Source organism: Microtus pennsylvanicus, chromosome 17 (genome assembly GCF_037038515.1).
Source record: "Microtus pennsylvanicus isolate mMicPen1 chromosome 17, mMicPen1.hap1, whole genome shotgun sequence".
NCBI classification, from domain to species: domain Eukaryota; kingdom Metazoa; phylum Chordata; class Mammalia; order Rodentia; family Cricetidae; genus Microtus; species Microtus pennsylvanicus.
Window position 1 is genome coordinate 4,517,653 of NC_134595.1, and position 21,180 is coordinate 4,538,832.

The window sequence follows — 21,180 nt, forward strand, 5'->3', positions numbered from 1 at the left end:
TAATTGTAGTGTAGTTTTGTATTAAAAGGTTAGGTTTAAGATATTAAAAAGTAAAGTCATTTGGCAGAATTTTAGTTTTCATGTAGTATATTTTTAAACTACATTCTAGGGGAAATGGTTCCACTTAACCATCTCACAGGGAGCACATCTTGGGAATTCTTTTCAGCTTAGCTGTCTTGGTTATGCACAGCCTGGACTGGAAACGGGTCATCTAGGGAGAATGAGGCATGGAAGAAGGGTGAGCCTTTTCGTAATAAGGAACAGTGGTGTGCTTCTTCTCCTGGGACTGAGATTCTCAAGGGCACACTCCTCTCTCTTAAGGAGTGGAACACAAGCCTGGACTAATGTGTTTCCATGTGTACAGTTTCAGGACCATGGCTGATCCTGGGACCAGAAGAGCGATCCAGTGCCCCCTGAGCCTCGCCTGCTCCCTGCTCATTGTAGGAATGTGCTGTGTGTCTCCTTTGTTCTGTCACAGCCAGACAGACCTGTTTGCTCTTAACCAAGCCGATCCTCAGTGCTGGGAGTCCTCCTCAATGCTCCTCTTGGAAATGCAAAAACCTCGTGTTTCCAATACTGTTTCTGGCTTTTGGGATTTTATGATCTACCTGAAGTCATCTGAGAACTTGAAGCATGGGGCACTGTTTTGGGACCTGGCCCAACTCTTCTGGGACATCTATGTAGACTGTGTCCTTTCCAGGAACCATGGCTTAGGAAGGAGGGAGTTGGCTGGAGAGGAAAAGAAAGAAGAGAAGAGCTCCACAGTGCTGCATTCAGGGATTAAACAAGGTGCATGGCCAGGCCATCCTGTGTGACGTGTGAGGAAGAGGGAAGTGCCCCAGGGAAGCTATTTTCACATACGGTGCTTTAAAGGGGTGGACATCAAGAGGGTTCATATAACAGAATAGTTGTTCATGTCAACATAAGTGTCTTCACTCTAGTACTTCCTGTGAAAAGTCATTAGGAAGAGGAAGTGGGGACCCATGTATAAATTGCAATGTAAAGACGTAAGACTTGCCCCCAAATGAAGACTTATTTTTTATTTAATGCTAACTTGAATGTAACTTGATGCTTCCTTGACATGGGAATAGTAAGAGGTGGGTAGGTGTAGGGGCAGGGAGATATTTATAGCATGGGGATTCTTGTCCCCTTGAAACTGAAAACAAAGCATCACTTTCATGCAAATAAAATATCTTGAGAGATACTTAACTGATGATATTTAGAGCAAAAGTATCAACCTACCTATATTTATTCCTTGTTGCTGTTTCAATGAATCACTAATAAGTCATTAACTTCTACTAAGTACTTAATTTTTAAAAGGTTGTAGCTTCTTGAGAGTTGAATTTTTTTTTAACTGCAGTAAATACCATATACTAATTCAAATATAGTCTTCGCTAGAAGTCTAGGAGAAATGCTACATTTACAAAATTAGAATGTGAGGGAGTGAATCCCTGTAAGTTATGAGAGATACCTGGGCCCTAGTCATATAGTTTTCCTTCCTTCAATAAGGTTCCAAATCTAGTAGCAGGGGCTGTCCAGGTATAGCTAGAATCATTTGTGTACTAGGCCTAACTAAATTTTGTTAGCCAATGTTTAATTGTGAGCATTGTTATGTGTCTCTAAAATGGTTCAGTTGAAGAAAGATCTACCAATAACAGTTGTACAGCTACCCTCTCCTAAGATTTTACAGGGTGCTTATCAAATGCATAGCTTGTTCCTTCCTCACTAAAAGTCCCTCAGGATTCACTGAGCTGAGAAACCAGACAATTCTCTACACCTATTTTTATAAATAGGTGTCACAATAACTTTTCCTAGTTTTACTTTTCAGATGAAATATTCTCTCAGCAGATTTGCTACTGAAGTACAAATACATGATGACCATCTTTAAATGTTGGTTTCTGGTATTTCAAAGACACAATGAGCTGAAGGTGCCCAGGCGTCAGCATCCGTTAGTAAGGGCCGTAAGTCTTCTTCTGAAGCCCTCTGATTGCAGTGTAGAAATCGTGCTTTCACTTTCCATAATTATAACAAATGTCTACAGAATAAATGAAGAGAATACTATTATGTTCAGCTGAACATGAAAAAAATTATGCCTCCAAATCTTCAGCTTTGGGAGTCACTTTCTGCTCTTCACTGGAGAGTTGAGATGGACTCAGCTGGTCTGCAAACTTTAGGAGAAGTTGATCTGGAAATAGCTCAGTAGCAGAAGCTAACATTTCCCTTTATTAATGTTATTTTAATGCTTTGCACAAGCAATTGTTTGAAGATCAGGAAATGAGATTTTCCATTTGGTTGGTCTAATCAATGGATGAGGTTTTGGGTCAAGGAGATACATGTTCAAAAGTCAAATAGTTACAGGAACACTGTGATTTCCTTTCAAGAAGCCTCATTCAATCTCTAGTGGCTCAAGCAGGCTCTGAATGTACCATGACGGATCTTCTAGTGAATTTTGCTTTTGTTCCTGAGGATGGAGTGCTACAAAGTTGGAATGAAGGTGGGGGTGAAGAGGTGTTTGTCTCCCTAGTTCTCAGGGAAATCATAGCATTAGGTCAAAAGGACATAGCTAAAATTACTGCATACGTAATATACAAAAGTGTTCTGTTCTAATGTCTTTACAATCATTTACTTTGAAGCCATTTATGAACTCTTCCTATAAATTACGTTTTTTGCTAAAATATGTGATCCATGAGATACTTCGTAGTATGTCATATTTGTTAATATTGCACCATCAAATATGAAAACAAGCAACATCAAATAAGTATGGAATCTTGAGAAAATTAGTGTATTCTTACTCTTTTCATCAGAAAGAGGAGGATATGAAAAACTTAGATGGATCAGCAAGTCTCTCTGTGTTTTCTGTTTGTTTGAGTGTTCTGAGATTCTATGAAAAGTCCTTACTAACTCTGAAGACACTGGAAAAGTTTTACCCCCAAGAATAAGTGACCACGTTGCACAACGACTGGGACACTATGGCTGTTTATAACAATAATAAGCAGGGACAGAGGAAGCCAGACATGAGAGCTCTAAAAATTCTGAGGGCTACAGATGACTTCATGGGTAAAGATTCCAAAGATTACTTTTAGTCTAGAAAGACATTAGCTAATGATAGCTGGATACTGACTAATACATTTTATGGAACCTCTGAATAGAATTTATATACCCAGGTTATATATAGCCTCTAAATTCTGATGGGGTTATGGTTCTGGAAAGGGAGGGAGAGAGGGAAAGAAGAGATGGAAAGTGATAGGGAGAGGGGGGAGAAGAGGGGAGAAAAGGAAGAAGGGAGAAAGGAGAAGAGAGAAGAGAGGAGAGGAGAGGAGAAGAGATGAGAGGAGAGGAGAAGAGAAGAGAGGAAGTGGAAGAACAAGAGGGAAGAGGGGAGAAGGGGGAGAGGGAGAGGGAGGGAAAGGGCAAGAGTGAGAGACTGATTTAGGATAGTACACTGATAACTCCCAAAGAGGAAACAGCTGACTTTACTCATAAGGCTGTGAAGATTTCTCTGCAAATAAAAAGACTTTGAGGTGCAATATTATCTGTGTAAAAATTGTACCCTCTTCCTTTAGCAGATTTTGCTTTGCCACTAAGAAAGATGGGACTGGGGTGGGACGGATAATCTACATTCCTGGGGCTTCAGTTGTGAGAGTTTTATGGGGTAGGGGTAGTAAGAAAAGTTAAAATTTAGATTTATAATCTGATGTCTGTGATAAGTGCCTAACCCAGGTTCATAGTTCCTATTTTTAAACACTAAACACAGAAAACACTGCTTCAGCAATATGAAGAGATCTGTAAATGTTCAGTTTTCTGCTTTACTCTAAAAAGGTTCCCAAGCCACATACTCAGCAAGCATCCATCTGTAACTTGATTGTCAGGAAGTGTCACGAGGTGCAGTCAATGGTGAGGCACAAGATCCTTCACTCCAATAGTATCCATAATAAAAACATCCCCAATAAAATAATAGTTGAACATATCACAGAGTAAGCATGGAATGAGGATAACACTATCTCGGTTACTGGACGTTTAAAATGCTTGCTTTATGTTTCTATATTAAACATGATATAATGATTCTTTAAACTTTAAAAATCACATACTATTTTAATTGACAAATATAATAAATGGTAGCAATTTAATTAACTTAGGCTATACAAGTAAAATTTACAGGACAGAAAATATTACAAATACAAAATTACTTATATGTTCTAACTATATATAGAACTGTGAATTTGGAGTAGCAAAAACATCAGTTCTTTCTTTAAGAAGGACAACTAACCTAAGGGTAATTTAGCGAGTTTATTAAGCTCCTTTTCTCTACTTTCAGGTGCATATTCTCAGCTCCTAAGAAGCCCTTTCTTAAAGAAAAAAGAGCTGATTGAAGATTTGATAAGTGTGTATATGCACAGGCGGGCATCTGGGTTCACTGGAAAAGCGAAGCTACAAGTAAAGAGAAAAGAAAGCCACCTTCAGAGCTAACGCAAGTCTTGAAATTAAAATAAGGAATATTTTCCTATCGATCATTTATGTATTTGAAGTGAAGTCAATGTTCAGAGGTGAAGATCATATGAAGTTCTCTAAGAGTCCTTTGTTTTCAGCTTCTTGGTTGCTAGCCAGTGTCTTCATACGTGTCTACAGGAGCTAAAGAACTTCCACAGATGACTGGGGGTGAGGGCTTTGTCTCTTGAGATTATTTGATAATTCGCCTGGGGAGGCCTGGCCTTGCTGATGAACTAGAGGGCCGCTGCACATTTAGCTTGCATATGCTACATGCATCACAAGCCATTGCTTATGACACTGGCATGGACAGACGGACGATTCACATGCGTGGTATCACTGATGGTCTGTGATTCTCGACCTCGTCTGAGAGAATAGTTTTGAATACGAAATGAAGAAGAAACCACAGGGGAAGAAAACATTCATCTAATGAAAACAAAATTAATAAAAGCTTTGGCTGCCAGCTGGTCTTATTGGATTCTCTTTATTTAAATCTTTAATATTAGCACAAACTGTGTCCAAATGCTAATAAGACAGCATAATTATCTTTCAATTATGTATTTGCTGTTTGATTAAATATTAAGGCTCTATAAGTGGTTGTACTTTGCATGGAAAAGCAAAATAAAATGAAGATGCAGTTTCACTGGAGGATTAACTGGGTCCTAACAATGTGGAATGGGACACGCTGGTGGTGGGGGAGATGCCATGGTGGTGGGTGGTAGGGGCGATGACAGTCTTAGGTTTTGGTTGATTGGGAGAATCATTAAATCATTAAAAAGCTAGCACCCCAACTACTGTTATACACAGGCTCACTCTCTGCTTCTGTCCTGTTTTCTCTAAGCTATTTCATCAAATTCATTAAAACTGACAGGACACAACTCTCAGTCATTGGTAACTCCCTCATCGTGGTCTTCCATACTATGAGCTAGCAGTTTTTGTGTTTCTCATTGTGGTAGTTTGAATGTCATTGGCCTCTATAATCCCAAAGGGAGTGGCACTGTGAGGAGGTGTGACCTTGTGGAGTAGGCATGGTTTGGTTGGAGTAGGTGTGTCACTGTGGAAGCAGGCTTTGAGGTCTCCTACATGCTCAAGATACCACCCAGGGTCACAACCATTTCCTGTTGCCTGTGGTTGTGGGACTCTAGGCCAGTTCTCCGGAACCATGTCTGCCTGTACACTGTCATGTCCCACCATGATGATAATGGGCTTAACCTCTGAAACTGCAAGTGAGCCACCCCAATGAAATGCTTTCCTTTGTAAGAGAACTCCTGGGTAAACTGGAGGCAAGAGAGTAGGGTAGAGAGAAGGGGATGGGGGATGAGAACATGAGGGAACAGGATGGTCAGGTTGGGGAAGGGATGGAGTGGAAGAGCATAGCATAGATATCATGATACAGGGAGTCATTACAGGATTAGGGAGAAACCTGGTACTAGGGAAATTCCCAGGAATCCACAAGAATGACTCCAGCTAAGACTCAACAATAGTGGAGAGGGTGCCTGAACTGACCTTTCCCTGTACTCAGATTGGTGACTACCCTAACTGTCATCACAGAACCGAAATCCAGTAACTGATGGAAGCAGATGCAGAGATTCACAGCCTAGCACCAGGCTGAGCTCTGGGAGTCCAGTTGAAGAGAGGGAGGAGGGATTATATGAGCAAGGGGTATCAAAATCATGATGGGGTAATCCACAGAGACAACTGACCCGAGCTCGTGGGAGTTTACAGACTCTAGACCAACAGCTGAGGAGCCCGCATGGGACCAAACTAGGACCTCTGCACATGGGAGCCAGTTGTGTAGCTTGGTCTGATTGAGGGGTCCTGGCAGTGGGACCAGAATCTACCCCTGGTGTATGAGCTGACTTTTTGGAGCTCATTCCTTGCGGTGGATGCTTTGCTCAGCCTTGATGCAGCAGGCAGGGATTTGATCCTGCTTCAACTTAATGTGCCAGGCTTTGTTGACTCCTCATGGGAAAACTTACCTTTCTGAGGAATGGATAAGAAATGGTTTGGGGGGAGGTGGGGGAGAAAGTGGGAGGAGGGAAGGGAGGGAGCATTGTAGTTGGTATGTAAAATGAATAAATTTGTTTTTAAAAAATTTAAAAAAATAGTTGCCATGGTTATGGTGCATCTTCACAGCAACAGAAACCTTAACTAAGACATTGATTTTTTTTTTTCCACAAAGGGTCAGGACATGAGTGTTCCTGGCTCTGTGGGCTGCACCGTGCCTCTTGCCATAATGGTGTCTAAGTAGAACTGGATGAAACAGAGTCATAGGTGCTCAAATCAATAGGGTTGCTATTGTCGACACTGAAATTTGAATCCATACAACTTTCATAACAGTCTTTTCTTTTGATCTTTTAAGTCATTAAAAAAGATACAACCACTTTTTAGCGCATAGCCTGTACAAAACAAGCAGGGGCAGCTAGAAGCTGTTGACCTGTGCTATGTGTGCACTTATCAAGTTTGCAGGGAAGACTCTGGGATGATACATGAAGGAAAATGACTACACTAAGTGACAAAACCTAAATAAAAATAATTTTGGCATTAGATTGAGAGAAAGACAATGCTAAACATGCCTGGGCCTTATTTCACCTTGTAGGCAATCCTAGGAATGACTGGCGACTCGTTCTATAACAAGGACTGAAAATCAAAGCATTGAAGTCACAGCAACATTTATTGAGAGAAACAAGAGACTAGGGACAATTATAGAGTAAGGCACAGGGTTCAAATCCGACATGAAGTGCTGGCTGAACGACTGGGAAGTTTGACTTCTTTATGCTTTCTTTTATCCTCATAAAAGAAGCTAAAGACTTGTTAGGTCTGTTATGAGAATTAAATGTTAATGTATATAATATCCTTAGAAACTATGTGTTTTCCATGGTAAAGAATGTTAGATATTATTCTAGAAATCAATATAACCATCAATAATAATTCAAAACAAGGGGAAAGCACTTTGATAAAACCCATCAGACTTGGATGTTTTTAGAAAGAAACATTTGTTTTTTAAAAAATTTAAACTTCTTGTTGATTTGTATATGATTATGAGGAATGGTACAGAGACATATATGTCTCCTTTGTTCAATTTCTCCCACTATGAACATTTCATAATTATACTACAACATCCCAACTAGAAAATTGACAATGGCACAATCCAGATTTTAAACAGATTTCATCAGTTTTATATGTACTCAAGCATGGTGTGTCTCTGTGTGTATGTGTGTGTGTTGTGTTGTGTTGTGTTCAGTTCTTTGCTGGACCTAATGTTTAACAGAAACATCAGATAGACAGTTGAACCATACAAATAACACTTACAAGCTGGTTTTTTTTTGCATTCATGTAGATCACACAATTGAGTATTATTACCGAGATATATAGCATAACAATCTGATAGAAATCAGCTACTTGGATTTGGTCTGCTGCTGTGTGTGGTCTCTTTTCCCTCCTTTGTACTTCTTCACCCTCAAAGTTTAACTCTACATTGAAGAACTAAGATACATGAATAATGAGGTTAAAGAAAATAACCCAAACAAGTTCATACCCTCATATCAACTATTTAGAGAGAAGCTAAAGACTTAATTCTTTTAAATTCAGATTTTGAATAAAAGTTTTATCATCACACCAAGGCTTTCAGTCTGAATTCCTTTTCACTCCAAGCTGGGTAAGGTGATTTGATCCACAAGGGCAGAGAACGCCCTGCACACCTGCTCAGCTCTGCCATACAGTTCCATGTCCAATGCAGGATGCGGACCTGAAACCAGCAAGCAAAAGAACTTTTAGGAAATACATCTAGAACCTGAAGATCTGTGTGGCTTCAGCTCTCACCCACAAAGAATCAGATCCCATCTTTCTCCATTTGCATTTCCTTAACAGAGAATATACCCTGTTCTTCACTCAGTATCCTGGTGCAGGAGAATTGTCTGTATTCTGTCAATCATGTTATAAATAAACGCTGATTGGCCAGGCAGGAAATATAGGCAGGAAAACCAGACAGGAAATAAAAATGATGTAATGAGAACAGGAGAATTCTGGGAAGGAGGAAGTTGATTCCTCCCACTCCTGCCCAGACCACCAAAGCAGCAGGATGTGATCTGCCTCACTGAAAAAAAGGTACTGAGCCACATGGCTAATATAGATCAGAAAAATGGGTTAATCAAGATGTGAGAGTTAGCCAGTGAGAGGCTAGAGCTAATGGGCCAATCAGATTATAATTTATGGAGACCTATGTATGACTTTACTTGGGGCTAAACAGTTGTGGGGGACCCGGTGGAAGGACAAAAAAAACCAACAAAAAGCAGACCCCTCATGATAAAGTATCCAATCCACCCCATGAGACCAGAAAGCCTACTAGAGAATGCTCTCATAGAAACATTGCTGTATATTGTAATCTCCTGAAGAGCGTTGAAATACATGGGTAACCACTCCCCACCACAGGAGTTGTGTTTAGTCCCTCTGGAACCAGCCAGCACATCTGTGTCTGCAAATTCCAGGTGGCACGGGTGCCACTGGTTGAGGAGCCATATTCTGAGACCACTTCCCTGCCACTAACGAAGACAGAGACCCCCCCCCCAAAGAAAGCCACAACTCATAAATGAAAAGAGTAACCAATTGTGAGGAACCCAGCTCCAGTTGACTCACGATACAATGCAACCTCTATACCTAAGGAAGCATCATGGAAGAGGGGATGAAAGAGCCAGAGGACCAGGACCTCTGTTGTGAGATGATAGTGTTTTCTATATACAACAGGGAAGTTGTATCCATGAAACTTCAACAATATGGCGGCCTTGTTTAAGACCTGAACAGTGACAACACCAGTTGAAATGCCAGCATGAACAGGGAAGATCTCATGGGGCTCTACCCCTACATGAAGAGCTACTGACAATTAATGGTTACTGACTCCCAGTGAGGAGTCCCCTACCTGGTTATCTAATACCAAGGAGATCCGAAAACATATACATACAATGCTAACATAAACATATACAATCCTAAAAACATACACATACAGCAACACTATATGAACTTAGTGGGTTGTATTTATACATTTGTTCATATTATATACAGCAACACTAATAATTAAAGGAAAAGAGGCCATAAATTTGAGAGAGAGCAGGGACTGGAGATAAATATGGATGTGATGAGAGGGAGCAGGAGGGAATAAATGATGTAAATACAGTAATATATATCAAAGTAAAAGTTAATTTTAAAAAAGATTTGAGTGTTCCCAACAATCTGTTGTAATAAGGATTGTGTTGTGGAACAGGATTTGGCAGCTGTTTAAAAAAATCGATGTGTATAATATTTAAAACAAGAATTTTTTTTAAAAAAATCTGTGTTGATATACATTTAAGCATCCCCTAACATGTTGAAGAAGTAGACACATGTGTGGAGATAATTTTTTAAAATAAATCACCCCAAACTGCTAAGCATGACAACCCGTAAGAAAGAGGGCAAGTAAACATCATGCTAAGGAAATAGCTTGCAGGAAAGTTGTGAACTTTGCCATTTTACTTCACAATCAGCACATATTATTACATAACTGAAGAGAAACAAGATCACACACCGAAGACTCAGAACCTCTTCCTATAGCGATATGGTTATACTGTCACTGTATCTGCACTGTTTTCTGCTTGACCCATGAGGAGTACAAGCCAGCGCCACCCTATGGATCTCTCACACTGCTCCGGGTGTCCAAGGACTTTAGATAAACTATATTTCATAGCCTGGATAAAAAAACTTTTTTTCCAGCAGAAAACCAATTTCAAAGTATTATTTTTCTTTCCAAAGCAATAAAAAATTTGAATATAAAAGTATATTTATTGAACTGTTGACTTATTTATTTATTTGCCTGTGCATGTGTGTGCACACAGGTGGAGCTTACACCTCTGCACATGTGTAGGGCAATTCTCTCCTTCCACCATGTAGGTTCCAGAGACATCAGTCTAGGTCAGTCTCCTTCATTTGGTGGCCACCTCTTCTGCCCACCAGTAAAAACTTCAAGTATAGCGATACAGAAATAGCAGTAATCCATTTCGCAAGAGTTTTGTTTTTTGATTGTTCATCTTAGTTCCATTCTTTCAAAATATGTTTTAAAAATAACAGAAGATATGACCCATCATCTAGCCCACTACTTGATCTATACTTTTAAAACACACACACGGGCGGTGGTGGCGCACGCCTTTAATCCAAGCACTTGGGAGGCAGAGGCAGGCGGATCTCGTGAGTTCGAGACCAGCCTGGTCTACAAGAGCTAGTTCCAGGACAGGCTCCAAAACCACAGAGAAACCCTGTCTTGAAAAACAAAACAAACAAACAAAAAAATAAATAAAACACACACACACACACGCAGACCAAGTAATATGCTATGTACAAATAGGTATGCATGTGTGTGTTGAAATAATATAGCACATAGATTAAACACTAAAGAGATATAGTATCTGTGAAACTACAGATGATTCAGAGGGAATCACAATAGCAAAATTATTGACTTAAATATAATTCACGTCAGGAATGTGCTGAAAGAATATCAGTGGTAAATATAGAGACTAGAAATTATTGAACTGTCTGGTCTATGATTACTCCTCTAGGTAACTGAATGACATGAACCCATGTCCTTCTTAAAGCCATCAAGCCAGCCAAATGGGTGCACGCCTCATTTCAGTAGTGTGGTCTTCTGTATTCCTCTTTAATATATTTACCTTCACCGGATGGCTTTGGGGCTATGATAGTTTTGACTGGTAATGCTCTTTTTCTTTGAGCATTTTTAACACATCAGATGATTTCTCTCTGCCTTGAGAAATGCGTGCATTGTGTTATGAAGGCTGTTTTTGCCATGTTCAAATTTTTCTTTTGTATCTGTGTTCTGCAATTTGATTATAATGTGTCTTGTTTTGTGGCAGACTCCTTTGAGTTCGTGTAATTTGGGGTCCCCAGGGCTTCATTCTTCTTCCACTCCACTGTGTTTCCAATCCTTGGTGCTTTGGGCCATTGTTTTCTTGGCTGTGCTTCCTGACCCTCTCTCTGCTCTGCACTTAGAGCTTGTGTCATAGGCGCGATGGTGCCCAGCAGCATGCCGCATCTCTCGGGCTTTCTTCTCTCCTCACGTCTCTCCTCTGGCTCCCTTCAGATGCTCACTCTTCAGCTTGATTCTGTTTTCCAGTGCTCTTTGAATTTCTGTTTAATTCAACACACTTTGTTCTTTATTAAAATTCTCATTTTTCATTCATTGGTCACTTGAGTTCATCAACCACCTTTTATTTTCTTTTGTGGTTTTTCGAGACAGGGTTTCTCTGTGGTTTTGGAGTCTGTCCTGGAACTAGCTCTTGTAGACCAGGCTGGTCTCGAACTCACAGAGATCCGCCTGCCTCTGCCTCCCGAGTGCTGGGATTAAAGGCGTGCGCCACCACCGCCCGGCTCATCAACCACCTTTCTGGAAGATTAGTATGCCAACCTAAACTCTAACTTAAAATATTGATAAACTTCTTAAATCTTCCTGTTAGTCCTGGATTCTGTTTTGTTGTTAGAAGCCCCTGGAATGGTAAAGATAGATCCTTTCAATCCTGCAAGACAGATTTTTTTTTTTATAAAATGTAAAAGGAGCAGCAGGCTGCTTCCTGCCACCCGCCTCCCCGGCTATTTTATACCCGAAATAATTACATGGAAACTGTATTCTTTTAAACACTGCCTGGCCCATTATCTCCAGTCCCTATTGGCTAAATATCACATATTGATTTAACCCATTTCTAATATCTATATTGCCACTTGACTGTGGCTTACCAGCATGAGTCTAACCAGCATCCATCTTGGAGAGGAGAGTCATGGCATCATGGTGTCTTTCTGACTCCGCTTTCTGTTATGTCTACTCCTCCTATCTAAGCTGCTGTCCTATCAAAAGGCCAAGGCAGTTTCTTTATTAACCAATGAAAGTAACACATAGACAGAAGACCCTCCCACATCAACAAAAGTCTTTACCATTGTCACTACCACCACCACCACCACCACCGCCAATAAAAACAGAGCCCACACCTCCTATAAAAGCATCTTAATGATTCTACTTCAGTACTTAGAAACAAATGAAATGTTGGGACTTAAATTTTTTAAAAGATCAAGTAATTCTAACTGCATATTGTATATTATTATGTCATTTGAATTTAGAATTAATCTTGACTTTTGTAATTTTTTTCTAATGATACAACAGTGCGTGTGTAAACACATTGTAATGGTCTGTCCTGCCCCTTTAAGGGATAAGCCCCACCCACTCCCTCCCTCATCCTCTGAGGCAAACGATCTTCCTTCAGCTTCCAGCTTGAGCCTCTTCCTTTTGTCTCACACTCCCCCTGGAAGAGGAAGAGATAGCTGCTGCTGTGGGTGCTCTCCCCTTCCCCCTCCCCCTTTCTCTCTTTCTCTCTTTCTCTTTCTTGTCTCTTTCTGCTCTTACCCCTTCTCCCTTTACCCCCTCTCCCTTTCATAACCCACTAAATAAATACCCACTTTCTCTGCATGGCTGTCTCTGCTTCTCACCCACCACGCGCCTCCCTGCCACTCAGGGAACTGCAGCAGTGTTTTTACCACTGCAGCTGTTCATGGCCCACTGCCCACTGCAGCTGCTTGGGGAACGACACTGTTTTCTTTTTACCATATCTCACATATGAATACATTTATATAGAGAGATCCTGAAAGCTCTTAATCATGCATTGATCCTTTACCATTATTTATTAAACCGGATCTTAGAAGATTTAGTGTCAGATACATAGTCAAACTGTTTGCTTCCAGGGAAAGAATGCTGGATTTGAGGTTTATTTAGTTTCATGGGTTTTTGTTTGTTTGTTTACTTGTTTGCTTTGTTTTGTTCTATCTATCTATCTATCTATCTATCTATCTATCTATCTATCTATCTATCTATCTATCTATCATCTATCCATCTATCTCAAGGCAGGGTTTCTCTGTGTAGTCCTGGCTGTCCTGGAATTTACTCTGTAGACCAGGCTGTGCCTCCTGAGTAGTGGAATTAAAGGCGTACATCACCACCACCCCACTTAGCTTCATGTTTTGTACTGAGTGTGAGAAAGGAGCCTTGGCCAATTGCTTTCCTGTTGGCTCACCCAGTGTTTGCTTTCCAGCCATGCCCCCTTCTCCTGCCGCACAACTCCCATATTCTTGGAGTACAACTGAAACAAATGGTGGAAAATGGAGGGCAGTGCCGATGAGTGAGAATAAAAAGAAGTTACCAGGTGTGCATGGAAAAGCTCACCCCAAATGGAAAGAAATAAATAATAAAACCAGAGGTTATGTGTTTTTCTTTTATCATAGGAGAAAAGAATATGAAACATTTCTTCAAATCTAATCTTTTTCTGAAAGTTTTAACAGAGTTTATTTGCTACTAACCTTCAATATTCAGAATTTAAAAAGGTTTGGGGTCTTCCTTATATCCCCCCCCCCTCTCAACTCCCATGGTTTCTGGAAATCTCATTCTCTTAGACCTTGATACTGAATCACTCTATTCAGTCAATGTAAATAGTGGCCTCAAAATGATCACCAAGTTTTCTGTTTCATTCTCCTTAAAATTTAAGTAATATCAAGTTCATCTTCATTTACAAAATGTGACTTCTTAACAAAACTGCAGTCTACGAGGGCAATCAACTCCTTGTCTAATTGCCACAGGAGATGAATACAGTGACCCTCTGTGTAAATTTTAGGCTATTTTATACCAATAGTAGGTATTTCTAACTTTTAAAAACAATTCTTTATATAAAAGTGAAACAGTAAAGTGCTGAGAAACTTTTGCTGTTATCTGGTGCGTCTACTAAAGGCATGGAAGTAAACACAAGTGGCCGATATCTATTTAGCTCAACTTAATTTAGCTGCATGTTCCACATGTTCATGGGTGTGGTTATTGTACGTCCGGCTCTGGTTAACTTTAGTGTAATGTTGGTAAGTCTGCATAGATAATGTATAGGTTATGGAGGATTTTTTTTTAATATAATCTATACAACAAATGGTGAAGTGGAGTTTGAAAAAAAAGATTTTATCCACACTAGATTGAAATAAGAATAAAATCTTAATTATGGCAATAGAGGAATGGGCAGAGCGCTTGCTTAGCATGTACAGGGCCCTGGATAGATTCCCCGACACAATACCAACTGGAATAATGACACACATCTGCAACCCTAGCACTGGAAAAGTAGAGGATGGAGAACCAGAAGTTCAAAGTTAGCTTTCAATGCATAACAAGTTTTAGGTCAGCCTGGGCTACGTAAGACCCTGTCACAAAATAAACACACAAGCAAAAAATAATCTTTGGAAATACTTGAGTGAGAAGATACACACTGAGAAGCACCGAGGGTAACACATATCTTCATGCCTTATTCATGCCACGCAAAGAAAGATGACAGAAGAAAAGATAGCAAATGTAAATCTTAAAAATCAGCATGTTAGGGGTTTGATGAGACCGATCAGTGAGTAAGGATACTTTCTGGACGAGCACAAAGACCTGAGTTCAAATCCCTCCCACTCACATAAAAACTTGGGTGTTGTCACACATAGGTGCAACCGTAGCACAGTGGGAGGTGGAGACAGAAGCATGGTTCGCATGTGTTGGATGGATGCTAGCCTACCTCCAGGTTCAGTGAGCAACCCTGTCTTGAGGGAATGAAAAGTGACAGAGCGGAAACCCCAAGGTTCTTTTCTGGCTTCCCAGGTGTCTGCAGGCTTACTAACCATCAGCACACCACATACATATATCTCACACACAAAAGAAAATTGGCATTTTTTGAATCATAAGAATATTTTCATAATAATAATGCATATTTTCTATACTAATACCTCAATATCTACTGAGACTGTGAGTGGAAGAAAACAGGTGAAAATTTGACACTTGAAAAGTACTTTTTAAAAGTTAGATAATTCTAATAACACATTACACATTAGCACAGCATCTAAACTTAGAAACGCACTTGCTCTTTTATAACCTTTTAAGTTTTATAATTTTCTTTTAATGGCATGATGATGATATATACATATAAATATATTTTATGTACAGATGGTAAATTCATATAAGATATCAAAATACAGACCGAGACTATGAGGAATCTAAAGTATGCACTGTGGCAACTGTATTGAGAGCGCTGATGCAGTAAAAGTTTAGAATTCAGAAACCTGCATCAACTCACTTGGAAAACAGAAACAAAGCAAAAAGCAAGGTAAAGATGCAGAAAACTAAGTCTTTTCAATAGAGCCCAATTGGCTAGTGACATTTTCCTGAAAAGGTGAAGTGGACATTGACTTTGTTTTGAATATTCATCACGCCCCAAGCATGCTTAGGCAGAACTACAGTGCATGGAATTCGTGTTGGTTCGAGAATCAGCATAAAGGGTTTTCATCCTATCTTTGTCCTGTGCCCCTGACACCTCTGAAAATTCATTTCCTTTTCGACCATGACTGTGACTTCCACTCTATTTACAATACTTTCTATTGCATTGAGCAGACGCTGCCAGGTTCTGTAGAGAACTGACTTTGTTATGTGTCTAAGTCATACCTTTTCAAATGCCACAGGCTGAACTGTAATCCCCAAACCCCCAAGTTTATATTTTAAAGTTTTAATTCCAGAACCTCAGAATATGACTACATTTAGAGATAGTGTCTTTACAGGGATAATTACAAAACTGAATGGCCTCAGAGGTTTTTTTTTCTTAATCGTGTGTGTGTGTGTGTGTGGTGTGTGTGTGTGAAAAAGATAATTCAGTTAAAATGAGGTCATTGGGCTGGCCTTATTCAAATATGACTAGTGTGCCTAAAAGAAGAGAGGGATGTAAGTATACACAGACTGAAGGCCATGTAGACATGAACAGATGACAATAACCAAAAAATGAAGGAAAGAGGCTGCAAAAGAAGCTAGTGTCTTTCTCTGTTTCCTTTTCCATTTTTTTAAAAAATTAATCATTTTTCTTTGTTTTTTGCTCAAGTCTCCTCCTCTGTATTGCTGTATGGTATCTGTAGAAAACTAGTATATTAATGCATGACTATGTTGAGAAAGCTTCTTCGGGTACAGAAACACACACGCATGTCATTTCCCCCCACCCACAAGTCTCTAGATTATACAGATTTCCTATTGAGAAACTGTTAGCCACAGTAAATATATGTTCTAACTATGAAGAAGATGGTGAGCCTACAAAACAAAGAGTTTTAGTAGAGGACCAAAAGCCTTTATAACTTAGCAACTTAGGACATGAGACAACTTAGGACAGAGAACCCTCACTCAGCCATGCCAAAACAGGAGCATCATTGTCCTCAGTTTTAAATGGTGGCTTTGTGCTGCTCAGTTATGCATGGTGTAAGATTAGTAACATCAATTGCACTTTCAAAATAATAAATATTTGCTTAACGGTATTGCTAGATGTTATAGTAAAGTCTCACGTGATTGATAAGCTTTAGTGCTCATGGTGATCTTATGAATTAGCCAATACCAGGAATAAAATTCCAAGACTGAGACATCACATGAAGTTCAGTGTTTTAACAGGCAGCCTGAGTTCCTGGGCCATCCCTCTCTTTCGGCTGTAAACCTTACCTGACCAGCACTCCTCAAGGCAGAGGTGTATCTCTGAGAATTCAAGGCCAGCTTGGTCTACATAGACAGTTCAGTGCCTACCAGGACTGCATACTGACACATGTCTCCAACACATACACACAGTAAACAACAAACATAACAACTCAAATGACAAAACCCAACGTGCACCTCACCTGGTGGCGTGTCTGGGTCAAAGGCATCCAGGAGTCTGGGCAACAGTGTTTGTAGTTCCTCTTCTTCCTGGTCATTCCTTCTTTCACTAGTTTGGTCTGTCTCTTTCCCTTCTGAAGTTTCCAGAACAGGACTGCTCACTTCAGAGGGAGGAATCTGGGGATTGTCCTGCAGTCCCTCTTGGCAATCAGAGGGGGCGTTATAGACTTCGCTTAGCATCCTTTGCGGGCGGCCTTGTGTCCTGGTACTCTGCAAAATGATCTCTGGGGATTCAGTGTCTGGCAGAGCTCTCCCTGAACTTGCTTGACATTTGCTGTTTCTGTCAGCCTTGGCAGAATTAGGGAGAAGTTCCTGTTCCAGACCACACCTACTGGTACTCTCAATGTGGGGATAATCTCCTCCTACCCATTGCCCATCCCTGGGTAAAGAATGATCCATCTTGGATGCTGTGTTTTGAGATGAAGATGAAGGACGGAGTGGTCGCAACATAGCCTGGGTGAAGAAAAACTTGTTTAGGAAGAAATAACTCTTACCTTCCCTACAAATGTATTATGTTTCAACATCCCAAAGACATTGGAGGCATGTTTCCTGCTTCGCTCTCAATATTTCAGTAATTTTATTTTATGCTGTTCAATATAAATTTAAAATTCTGTAATACTGGCATAGTTCCTGTTGTAAACTGTGTCAGGAGTGACCCCAAGAATTTGGGGGAACATCTAGATCTGAGCATGTCTGGCCATAAAGGTGCCATAAGGAATTTCTGAAAACGTACTCATGGTGATTGACAAGCATGCATTACTACAATAAAATGTGCTCTTAATGATAGGCCTCAGAGTGTGTTTTGAGGGACTTCACGGGAAGCTGGAGGTACAAAAGCTTAGGATGTGTTCTACTGCTTTGAAGGTTGAGTCAGGGTCCTCAGGATTCTAGAAACTCTTGTAGGAGTCTGTGGGGTAAAATTATGTCTATAACCATTCTGTGAATTGTCTATCACACTGACATGTGCAGGCACGGTTCACAGTCAGCAACAAATGTAGACATCACTGTCTCGGCAGAAATCTGGGTGACATTAACATAAAAACTCACACAACCAGTTAAAAATAGACAGTTTCACTTCCTATCCTGTGGAACAGCAAAAGTTCCAAATTTTCTTAATAATTGGCCTTTCCAATGCTGTGTGTAGTGAAATAGAAAACACCCATACAGTGCTCCAGATGTATCCTGAAACAGATGTTACACTTGTGCCAAGGAAAGACCGACAGATTATAACTGGTTAGACCGGGGTAGTCAGTAATGATTTTTCTCAGGGAGAAAGAAGAAGAAAATGAATATGACACCGCCAAGAACATGATTAATTTTATTTGCTGGCGTTTGTAACAGTCAGGGTTTCAAGCAATAATTAAAATTTTAGAAAGCTTGTATCTGCCACGGGTGGGTGGAATGGCTGTTCAGTTCTTAAATGTTGTTTTCTGACAATGATGAAACTCGATGTGAGAATGTATCTTCTTATCTTTCTTTCTTTAAAAAAATGTGTAATGAAGTGGGCAAGCTGTAGGAAGCTCAGTCTAGCTCAGCAAGTCAATATATGCTACAAAATGAAACCTGGGTATTTCCGCTCAGAGAGCAGCTAGGACACTGACTGGGATTTTAATAAAGCCGAATATGAAACAGATCTGATTTTAGATTTCATAATGCACCTATCCTTTAAAAAACAATTGCCTTTTGTGTTTGATGTGTCAGTGGATAATATCTTAGTTATGTGAAAGTCTATAGAAAGATTTCTTTCTTTCTTTTAACTATATCACTACGTGAGACTGGATTTCTTCACATACCTTAAGCAAACCTCTCAATAGATTGCTCACAGTGAGGGAAAATGGGTTGTCTTTCATTAAGTCAGACATTATAGAGGTTTAACAAAGCAAACAAATCACTGATACTCTTGCCGGCTCTAAAAACACCCAGCTGTGGCCAGAAAATGTTACACATAGTGTGGTTGATCCACTTCATATCTCCGTTAGTTAATGACTGTGTTTTTGGAACACTTCCCAAACACCTCTCAGTTGTTGGTGTTTTTCTTCCTTGATGGGTAAAAATAGCAGCAGAGACAACCCACAGAGATAAAGGCTCCTAGAGGAGTGCTCAAAGTTTTTCTAACAATGTACAAAGAGAGCTTGAGATCAAACACTACGCAGGAGCACTTGCTTCTACTGCTTCCTCAGTATGGAGGGTGGGAGTGGGCGAAGACTTGGGGAGAGGGAAGAGGGAGGAGAAGAGGCAGAGAAGACTTGAGGTTAGATTTCCAGGCAGTTCAGGTAGCCGGTGGCTCTCACGTTTGTACCTGTAGGTCTTGTCTTATCTGCTGTAGTTTGATCCACAGGTTATCCTGGTCGGTGGCAAGCTCCCAAATCTTAGTTTCAAATCTTCGATTCTGTTCTTTTTGTAAGGTGCATGCACCTTGCAATTTGAGTTTGTATCTATTTAACTGTTTTCTGAGGAGCCTGGAAAAGAAACAGGTTTGAGTAAGGGTGGAAACTCACACCTACGGCCCAGCTGGAGCTTCGCAGGTCCTCCTGGTTGGTGGTCTGTGCCCTGACTACCATCTGACTCCACCAATAGCTCTTTCTGCCCTCTGCAGGGACGCTTTTGTCCTTTGAGGTTGTTGCTCGAGTCACCTCCTCGTTTCCTGCAATCTGTGATAATATATTTTACACTTCCAACAAGGCTTTTTGACTTCCCTATTACTTCCCTGTGAAGCAAAAGCCCAGTCTCATCCCTGGCACCGCCTAGACCCTTCCTTCATATGTTTTTCTGTATTGTTTTTCTCTGTATTCCATTGCAATCAAGTTTGGTGAGATCACAAGTTTTTATTTAGTCTCTGGCCTTAATTCTGAGCTTATACACTCATATACTTTCTGTTTTATTTATACATTGCCAAATCATTTCATTGTGCATTGTTTTGCAATCCTGGAAACCCGCTTACCTTGTTTATCACCCCATTTTCTGGTTCTGGCACATAGTAGGTATATGACTAGTACGGCTTTGTTCTTTGTCAGTTTTGTTGGCACATTAGCAAAATTTGTGGGAGTAAACGCTCTGACAGTGAACAGCAACAGTCTTCCGGTTCTTCCATACCTGAGTCTTTGAATTCTTAAGTGTCAGAGTGCCTGGAAAGGGTCTTGGAATAACAGCTTGAGCAGCCACCCAAGCACAGACATCTGAGCCGGTACCTTGAACTCCAGTCTCGCAAAAGGCCTGATTCTAAAATCCTATTTACAGCTGGAGCACAAAGCTTTTTTATATGGTAGATTTTCCAGAAGAAAGTCGGCCTCCTCAGAGGTGTGTGGACAGGGCTGTCAACACCACACAGTTGTGTTTGTCTTGATTACTAATCAAGCCCTACCCGAAACATTTTTCTTTCTTTTATTTTTATTTACTTACTTGTTTGTTTGTTTATTTAAGACAGGATCTCACTGTGCAGCAGTCTCCTTAGGCCAGACTGGCCTTGAACTCACAGAGATCCCCCGACCCCCCACCCCGGCCTGTGCCCCCCAAGGACTGGGATTAAAGGCGTACACCACCACACCTGCCCTCTACTTCTTTTAAATTTTAAATGGAGGATTCTTCCATAAGCTGCTGTGCTCGCTATAACTTACCCTTCAGCTATCTCCGGTAGTTTGAAGCCTGTTGCTTTCCAAGAAAATGTCTGTTAACAAGTTCATATTATCTAAGAAACAATTCTTGCCAGATGACCTAAGATCTGCCCCTCTTAAAGTTTCATATCTGCTTTCTGTTCCTACGCAGACGGAACTCTGTGTGCGTGAGGCTGTCAGCAGGGGCCCAGATGCTCCCAGAAAGGTTACCAGTGCAGTGACACAGTTTCACTGAGTGAAGATGCTGAAGAGTCAGGAGTGATCAACAGCTGCATGATGCTCTTTCAGTGTCTGACCGGAGACTGGAGCTTACCAAAC

The 21,180-nt window shown here is 40.5% G+C and overlaps 2 protein-coding genes across 2 annotated transcripts in view; one reads left to right on the forward strand and one right to left on the reverse strand.

The window, feature by feature from the left end:
* Positions 1-374: 374 nt before the first annotated feature.
* Positions 375-4,599, forward strand: Fam237a (family with sequence similarity 237 member A). The gene is made up of 2 exons (XM_075952040.1): positions 375-789; positions 4,316-4,599. The coding sequence occupies exons 1-2, from the start codon at positions 375-377 to the stop codon at positions 4,465-4,467; spliced, it is 567 nt and encodes a 188-aa protein (XP_075808155.1). The 3' UTR covers positions 4,468-4,599.
* A 3,530-nt stretch (positions 4,600-8,129) lies between these two features.
* The window catches only part of Dytn (dystrotelin), a 61,324-nt gene continuing 48,273 nt past the window's right edge, over positions 8,130-21,180 (reverse strand). The window contains exons 13-15 of the mRNA XM_075952102.1: positions 19,551-19,710; positions 17,215-17,704; positions 8,130-8,233 (exon numbers count right to left, since the gene is read on the reverse strand). Of these exons, the coding sequence (XP_075808217.1) occupies positions 8,130-8,233; positions 17,215-17,704; positions 19,551-19,710 (754 nt within the window). The remainder of the gene's footprint in view (positions 8,234-17,214; positions 17,705-19,550; positions 19,711-21,180) is intronic.